This window comes from Grus americana, chromosome 17, assembly GCF_028858705.1.
Source record: "Grus americana isolate bGruAme1 chromosome 17, bGruAme1.mat, whole genome shotgun sequence".
Lineage (NCBI taxonomy): Eukaryota > Metazoa > Chordata > Aves > Gruiformes > Gruidae > Grus > Grus americana.
The window spans coordinates 2,245,540-2,254,790 of NC_072868.1; the positions used below are offsets into that span (position 1 = coordinate 2,245,540).

The 9,251-nt window shown below is 41.5% G+C and overlaps 1 protein-coding gene across 1 annotated transcript in view; it reads left to right on the forward strand.

Moving 5' to 3' along the window:
• AHCY (adenosylhomocysteinase) overlaps positions 1-7,866 on the forward strand; it is a 28,353-nt gene extending 20,487 nt beyond the window's left edge. Inside the window, exons 9-10 of the mRNA XM_054845303.1 lie at positions 3,578-3,772; positions 6,878-7,866. Coding sequence (XP_054701278.1) covers positions 3,578-3,772; positions 6,878-7,009 — 327 coding nt within the window. The 3' untranslated portion in view covers positions 7,010-7,866. The remainder of the gene's footprint in view (positions 1-3,577; positions 3,773-6,877) is intronic.
• Positions 7,867-9,251: the final 1,385 nt, after the last annotated feature.

The following is a 9,251-nucleotide window of genomic DNA, read 5'->3' on the forward strand; positions in this document are numbered from 1 at the left end:
TCTTACATGGCCATTCCATATGTTTAAAGCTTTAATGAAGTGAGGATGGCTTATAGATGTGTACATTGCCAAGCCCAATAAAAGCTGGTCTATGATTCAGGTTAGTACTTGGTTTTGTTGACTTCTGGCAGTGAATCTGAAGCACTGTTAACTAGTTTGAATCTCCAGTTGGATTCTGTTATTGTTGTATTTAATGCTCTGTGTAGCTACACTGTGCTAGTGGTAGAGCCCTATGCTCCATTTTGTGTCTGTTCAGATTTCTTGTCCCTAAAGACTTCAGACCTGCATGACAAGGTAAGGAGGTACCTGCTGAGCGGGTGTTGCGTGAACAACTTCTGCTGTGTAAAAGCTTCATTATTAATTTTCATTCTCTGTGCCTGACTGCCATGGTGGCTGGGCAATTGAGCACGAGTGGACTAATACACATCCTAAAAACTTACTCATTTCAAAAGGGGCAAAGGCAAGACTGGGAGCCAAAATGTTACTTCAGAGCCCTAAATTCCATGGTTGAAACAAATTAAAAGGCATTGAGTAGAAATTTGAATTGTTTAACTCTTCCAGGTCATGCATTAACTTTAGGTTTAGAACCAAGCTCCCAGGAGGTATCCTGCAGCTCCTGTCCCTCACCACCTGCATGGGAATTCATCTGCATGTGTTGGGACCTTTCTCAGGCCAGCAGTGATGAGTCATTACAATAATTGATGGAATTGCTCTTATACTGAAATCTGGGAAGGAAATTATCAGGCCATTGCTGGTTTCTCAGGCTTTTTGCTCAAATTCATTAAAGGGACACTTCTGTAGTCATCTTATACCAAGTCTTGGGGGCCTAAAGGGGATGTCAGTCCTGCGTTAAAAGTGTGAGGTCTTGCACTTATCCTTAGAAAAACACGTTTTTTCGCATCGATGTTCTGGGTGTAGTATGCTATGTTTTTTAATACCAAGTACTAACTTGCTAAATAGTCAAATTTTTACTAAGACCTGGCAGATTTTTTCTATATCCTGTAGCAGGGAGGGGAATATAGTACAAGAGCAAAAATCTCTCACCTCCTGTGAAGACATGTGTGTCTTGATCAGAGGATTAATACCAGAGCTGAGGGTTGCTACACTTCAGCTAGAGGTACAGAGCAATTGAAAGTGCCCAACATAGAGGTTTCCAGTACCGTATGGTCTCCATTTACAAGTGGTGAGCTGGTGTAAGAAATGTTTAATATTTGGGAAAGGAAAATGTCTTACTGTGACATTCTGACCTATCTGTTGCTTTCAAAGTACAGTTAAGGAGGAAATAGGCTTATTATTAAAATCTGGCAGGTTTTTTTGAATATGAGTTTGCATTGCAGTCCTGCTCAGCTGCCTTATGTTAGAGACTGATGGGTAGCATCAACTCCAGAGGGGAAGGAAAGGTCAGGGTGAGATCGATGAAATTTGGCTCTGAAAATATTCGTGTATTGTGGTGTGGAGGGAAGTGCAAAGCAGCCAGAAGGTCCAGAGCAACCTAAATGCTGATGGGGAAAGGGAGGAGGCATTTGTATAGGTATGGAGATGAACTTAATGCTTGGATAACTTGAATTCTTCTAGCAATTTCATATGAATCAGCCTGTTTATCTGCCCATAGATGAGATGTGTTTCCACAGTACTGACTTAAGCTTCTGCTGGTACTACTACTATTTTGCATTTATTTCTGTGCAAAGACATAAATTTGCATTTTCTGCGTTACCCTGTGCATTGAATGAGTCATGTCAGCAGATTGCTGAAGGTATGTGAGTCTATGCACAAGTGAGCAGCTGTCTAGGTGCAAGTTGTGTGGATATTATGTGGATATAATATTGTGACACCTAAACCACATGATTCAGACTTCAAAATTGAAATGCTGTTTAACTGCTACCTTGTCATTTAATTGGTAAATATAATTATTTATATTTAATATAAATAATGTAGCTGTTCTCAGGGTTTTTAGTGTTCTGCCTTCTGGCTGCTTCCTTCTTTGTTTCATTACTTCCTGCTGTAATCTTATAGCCCATATGGCATATTTTGGGTGGACTGAGCACTGTCACTGGTGGTCTACAAGGGAGAGTCAGCATCCATAAGAAATATTGCAACTGCTCAGTGCAGAGAATTCTTACTAAGCCTAACTTCCTGTACTGCTCTTGGATAGGAGATATTAAGAATGTTTGAGGTGGTTACTGTCTGCTTATGTTGTGCTGAAAACATAATAATCTCTTATATGAACCCAAGGAGTAGAAAATAGTGCTGTAATTGAAGCATAGCTGGGGAGGACAGGTGGAGGCATAAACCCTGCTCTGAAAACAAAATACCTGTTCTAATAAAATGGTTTCTATTGGTTTACTTTTTACATCTCTGCTAAGGACCTGCACAAAGATGGTTTTTTTCAGAAGATAGTATTGTTACAGTTAAAGCTTTATCCCATGTGGCTTAACTTACAGGCCAATTTAGGAATGAAACTGAGAATGATGTGTGTTTTGCTTCATATAAAATAACTTTTGAGACTAAAAATATAAGTACACCTGTGGGGAGGGACTCTTGTGGGTCTTTCACAGTTGTTGTTCTATGATGGTATAAGATAAATGGACTTGTCTAAAGCATTAGCCTTTGTCAAAGTTGGTTGTTGATTATCTTTTAAGTCTTTCCAAAGGTTTGATTTATTCCCACATGATTGGTGTGACATGAGCAACAAACACCAGTGAATACTGAATATTCTTGTAACTTCTAGGCCATATTGGTGTTTCGTTCTGGGCTTTAATATTGAAATCTCCTAGAGGGGTGAAGACAGGGGAGAGAAGAGCTAGCGACTGGTGGAAAGGAGAAGCAGCGTTAAGTTTAACATTGCAGGAGCCCAATCTGGCCCAGACAGTTGAGGCAGATATTAACTGGCATTATCTTCTGAATTGCGTGGGACTCTCATATAGCTGAAGAGCCATCTCCTTAGTGCATCTGAGACTTGATTCTGTGTGCAAAGTCCTGTTGTCCCCAGCATAGCTTGGAAATCAGTCTGAGTGGAGGATCGTGTCTTTGGTCCCCCTGAGAGCAAAGGAGGGTACACCAGAAGCTAGGAGGACAGTTGTTTATTATCCTGTAAAGCAGTGACCTTATGGAAGTGGGAAGAGTTACAGGGGAGCCATTTCAGCAGGCTGAGGACTCGGGCTCTTACCTCTGTGTTACATGCAAAGGCTTGGGACTGTTACATGCAGAGGTGTTCCCTCTTCTCTCCTGTCTCTCCACACCAGTTGTTGCAATTAGGCATATATGAACTGCATTTTACTGCTGGCAGCATGCTCCCCACCACAGCTGTCTGAGACAACATGCATGTGGAGAAACCAGAACTGGATAACTGGTTAAATATGAAGCAGATGCTAAGATTCATGTTGTATGAAGTGCAGAATAGCTACAGGCTTTGCAAACACTGGCACGGAATTGAGGGAGGGGTGTCTCGATTGTAATCAAAGTCTCTGTTGCAAGGCCACTGAATTGTTGATGTGGGAAGAAAGCCCACCAAGCTTTACATGATTTAAAATATTCTCTTTACCCTGACATTGCACTGCTCTTCTGTTTTCCCACCCAGGTGGATCGCTATACTCTGAGGAATGGCCGTCATATTATACTGCTAGCAGAAGGTCGACTGGTCAACTTGGGCTGTGCCATGGGTCACCCGAGCTTTGTTATGAGCAACTCCTTCACCAACCAGGTGCTGGCACAGATCGAGCTGTGGACCAATAGTGACAAATACTCTGTTGGAGTCCATTTCCTGCCAAAGAAGGTGAGTTACAATAGCAGAAAGATGTAAGCTTGTAAGGAAGCCAACTCCAGATGTGATCGTGTAGATTTGTTTTGTTTGTGCTAGAGTTCATTTTCCTACTGAATGTTGTTGCAAGGAGTTTCTATCCCTCAGTGAATGCTTGGCTTTGGTCACGCCCAGTCTGAAGTGGGCTGGTTTTTGTGGCTAACCTCTTGTTCAGAACTGGGACTTGTCTGTCACATGTGATAGGAACGTCTAGTCGCTTTTTGGCTTGCCCTGGGGCTCTTACCTAAGGTGCTGGGAAGTCCTGTGCTGCATCACGGTAGTCAGGGAGCTTCTCCCAATCAACTTGTTCTTTCTGCTGAACATCAGCATTCGTGGCAAGCTTTCACTTGTCTATCCAGCAGCAAAGTCTTGTGGAGCAGAGTTGAAGCTGGAGTGAAACTAGGAATTGCTTTTACTACGGTTGATAGAGTCTGGGTCCCACTTGCACCTGAGCAGAGCTTATCACAATCTGGTCCTAATAGCTTCACAAAATATTAATGACAGATTCACTCGAGTTTCCCTTTAAACTTCTCTCTGCATTCTTTGTTCTTGGAAAAATCTGGATCCTATCACAACTCACTTTTCTTTTTAGAAAACTAACCTGGTTTTAATTTTCCAAAACAAGCCTGAGAATTTGAGATGGTGATTGAAAAAGATGCTGGAGTTCAGTCCCACTGCCTTTGGAATGCAACCAGGTGTGAAACTAAATGTGAAAGTACTCTTCATTTGGGAAGTAGAATGTGTATATTTGGCCTTGCTTATGAAGTGTTAAGCTTCCAAAACCATACGTTAGTGATCAAGCATACCAGAAATACAGTGTAGGAGTTGATCAGCAAGCTGACACTTAATCATCTTCAAAGAAAAAGCTTTGTTGACAATTCTCTTGAAAATGATAGTCCAATGTTGCTAATACAATGTAGCTTCATCCTCTTCCCAAATAACAATTCTTAGTAAGCGTACTTGAACTGGAAGTGAGAAATAATGCCCAGATCAGTTACTTACAAATGGAGTGGTGTGTTAGTGGATCATATGGCAGTGATCTTTTCAGGTTCATGTACTGTGACAAAATGGTCTTTTTACCCTCTGTGCTCCATAGAGAATTTCAAAGAATAAAGCTGTTGCCTTGTCAGAACCAGCAAAAGATGGGAAGAAGAGCTTTCTCTGATAATTTTCTGGCTAGTATCTTTCCTTGTTCTGTGTAGTAGCTTTCAGGTCCAAATGTAAAATTTAAGAATTACCAAGTACCTTACATTGCACTTTGTTTGACTGCAAGAGCTTTGATCAGCTGTTACAAACATGCACACGTTTCTGCAATGTGTGTTTGCAGAAATCTAGGTAAACTCGTGTCTGTGTTCTTGGCACGAAATCTGTCCATTCTTATGCTCAGCTATCTGATTTTAAGGTAAGAATGTCAGCTTACCTTTGTCTACATTTTTGTACTTTTTTAATCTCTATCTTGAAGTCCCCAAGCTGAAGCAGCTGTGAAACAGCTTATCGCTGCTGCAGTTTGAGAACCTGATCTGGGAAATGTCAGGGACTCAGCTCCTTTTCAAGTGGGGGTAATCTGTTTTAAACTTTCTGGAAATGCACCTATCAGTCTAGTCAACCAGATATGCATTCAATTTTTAACCCTCCTTTTTCTGGCAGGTTCTACTAAGCTTAAATACTTGTTTCCCTTCTAAAGACAGTCCTTCCAGTTAACTTTTCTTCCGTGATTTTCCTGACTCTTCAGTAGATTTCATGGTATGCTTCCACAGTCTTCAAAATTAAAAACATAAGATGAAGTGGTTGTCTTGCACATCTTTGGCTGTGTTGGTTCTCGGGAGATATTGGTGGCTCCATATTCTCAAGAGATCTATGAGCCCGTTGAGCTGTAGTGAATTGTACTCTGTACAGATGTAGCTTTTTACCTGGTTCGTTACAATGGGATTACTTCAGAGTAGTTGCTTGTTACCACACTCCCTTTGAGTGAGAGATCTAGGACTAGTTATTGAATCATTTAGGACATGCTGGTTCACACAAGCTGAAAACCTGGCCCTTGATTGTTTTGTTGATTTATTGCCCTCAAATATATCAGAACCTTTCACATCTATTTAACTAGTGTGGGGGAAATATCGCCAGTCTTTCCCATGCTGCTGGAATATAGACTTACTTTATATCTGTTTTCTTAGCGATGATTGCTTGTATTTTGCAGGAATTGCAAAAGGTGGTCAAACTTGTCCTTCTATTGTAACTCGACAGCACCCTGTCCCTTCTTAGTGCTGTCCTTTCTATCTCTGAATATCCTTTATGGCTGTACATTCTCCTCTGACATAGCAGCTAGTTTGCCATTTTAGTGTTTGTTTTCTGACTCTTCTGTACCTATCTCCTGTATCACTTAACTGTCTTGTCACTTTACACATTTTTCAACCCCCTGAGTTTGCCAGTCTGCCTGACACCTGAGATAAAGTATATCAACATTTCTGAGCCCATGTCCTACAGCCCACCTTGGCTTTATTCTTCATTAAGATAATGCCAATAGATAGTAGTATTCTTGCCAAATTAGTGATTCTGGAATGAATTTATTAGTTAATGTACCCCTAAGATGGGATATCTGGAAAGGAGATGCATTTTTTCCAGTATTAGAACTTATCTAAAATTGTAGGATGATATAGTATGTCCAGCTGGTTTTGTAGTGGAAACATGACTGAGGCTTTACATTCTATCAAAGCGGGTATTCTTACCTCTGAATGGTTTGATCTCTGTTCTTTACTTATTGGATGGATGTGAATGTGTAAATGAGATTGAAATGGGCTTGATTGTAGAAAAGTTGTCTGTCTCACTTAAGCTTGACTCCCTCAAAAGCCTGGGGCTTTTCTATCTGAATGCAGTTCAGTGCTCAAAGCAGATGCCTCTGCGCTCAGGCAGGTGAGCTGTGTTGGCAGGAAGAGAGCTGTCTGACTGTTCATCTGTGTCGGTCTGCTAAGTCCGCTTTGGATCTGCTGTTGGTTTTCATACTCATTTCTCACTATTGACCATGACTTCCTGAACTAATAGGATTCTGTTCTGCTAATATTCTTGTCTCAATGTTTTGTTTTCCAGCTGGATGAAGCTGTGGCTGCTGCTCATCTGGATAAACTGTGTGTGAAGCTGACGAAGCTGAGTGACAAGCAGGCCAAATACCTAGGCTTATCAAGAGATGGGCCATTCAAGCCAGACCACTACAGATACTGAGCAGGTGGCACTACCCAAAGACCAAAGTGCAGGGATGCAACCTTCCAAAGTTCTTGTGTGTGCTGGGCTTCTGAGAACAAGTGCTTTGCCATACTCCTCTCAGTGCTGCAGAACCCCTCCCCTTACCAAGGGAGCTTCAGGGCCTTATTTGTTAATGAAAGAGGATCACTGCCTCTTGGAATTAGAATTGGTTACTTAGCTAATGTCATGGTGAAAAGGATTCTATGCACCTTTTATTGGCTTCTAATGTCCCAATAAGGGGAGCAGGACAGAAGATTGCTAAATGAAAATGCACAGTCTAGTCAAACGGGTGGCTGGCAGCCTCTTCGAACAGACTAACCAATAAAATGGGGAACGGTTTCTACAGGGAGATGCTTTCTGCTGTGCTCTGCTCAAATTAGATGAATCCTATTAGGTGGCTGGCAGTGTCAGGCTTCTCTCCACAAAAGTGCCCTAGCTGAAGTGCACATTGTAAAACTGGAGGAAGTAGGGAGGAGTATAGGTAACTTAATCTCCTTCCTATAAAATCAACTTAATCTCCTACTTGAAGGTTAGAGCTGGAGGTTTTTTTTCTGGATTAATTTACTCCATTGGTTTTGGCCAGAACAAAGACCCTTTCATGCTTCTTCCATAGCAACTCAAGGAGGGGTGAGGCAAGAGTGACTTTGTTTTAGCAGCCTTGTGAAGAGCTGGGAAGCCACTTGAGGGGATGGTTAGGTTTAGGGACCTTGTTCAATCCTCTGAAAACACCAGCAGCACACTTCTACCCCCAACTTGATTTTTGAGTTGTCATGTCTGCTGTATCTTGTTTGTCACTGACTCAAAGTGCTTTTATTAAAGATCTGACTGTGGCTTGGCTTGTTTTGTATAGTGAGATGCTTTGGGTTTTGCCATGGATTTGTTTTCTTTTGTGTGATCCTTAAGCTACTGAAAATATGTATTCACATGGGGTTTCCTCTAGGCAAAAGCCAGTGCTGTGGCTAGCCTGCATCATATACTTGAACTGGGAAGAGCTGCTCCTCAGGTTATTTAAATATCTGAAGGGCTGAATCTTACAGGAAAAACACTCTTCCCCTTTGCCCATACAGATTTATCTATGTATATGTCATAGAAGTCCTCTTCTGCCACTGTCCTCTTCAGTCAGCATTATATAGCAGGCCACCTCTGTTTCTGGCTGTAAGATGATGAAAGGTGTGGTATGATTTTTAAAACATGCTTGAAGGACTCTGAGATTCATGTCCAAATACCAGGTGTGATGTCAGTGAGCAGTTAAAACAGTTGGTGTAGAGTAAGAACTGTTGAAAGTGGAAAAAGAGGGTATGATTAAACAAGGTGTTGCTTTGTATGCAACTCTTCATTGCTTTGTTTTGCACTGACCTCTAAAAAGCACCAATTTTAACTGAATTTGGGTCCCACAAATCCCAAAGGGGATTATCCTTTAAACTCACATATATACACTGAGATTCATGCAGACACAGAGTTGCAGTACACATCTAAATGTAGGCAATGGTCACCTTGTGTCATACATAGCTGCACCTGACAGAGAATAATGATAGAAAATGATGTTGTAGTAGAACAAATGCAATAGAAAACCAAGGACTGAGTGTTGTCCTTCTTATTCTTTATTAGTTTCCTCTAGGTGAGCTTTGGGTTCTCTAAACCCATTTATCAGCTGAATGTCTCCTATCCTGAAGTACAGGATTGTAATTCTGCTCTTGGACTTGGATCATGGATTCATAGAATAGTTAGGAAGGGCCACCTGGAGGTCTCTGGTTCATCCCTGTCCTCATACCAGGGTCAGTTCGATCAGGTTGGAGATCCGCTTGCTCAGGTGAGTTTCAGTTGTCTGTGGGGACAGAGATCCTTAGGCTTTTCTCCCAATATTTCACCACCCTCTAGATGAAAACATTTCTCTGTACATTTAACTGGAATTTTCTGTGTTGCAGCCTATGATCATTGCTTCTCATTTTTATCCCTCTGCATCTCTGAGAAGAGTCTAGCTCCATCTTCACTGCATGCTTGTATTAGTCAGAGACAGCAATAAATCCCCCTTCACCTTCTCCAGGTTGAATAAACCCAGGTCTTAATCTTTGTGCATCCTATACTTCAGTCCCCTCATCTCGATGGCCTTCTGTACTCAGATGAATGCTCTGAGGTATGTCAATGTTGTCATTATACTGGGAAGCCAAAACTGGATGCAGGTGTCTTTAAAGTGCTAAACATGGGAGAAGGATCCCTTGTC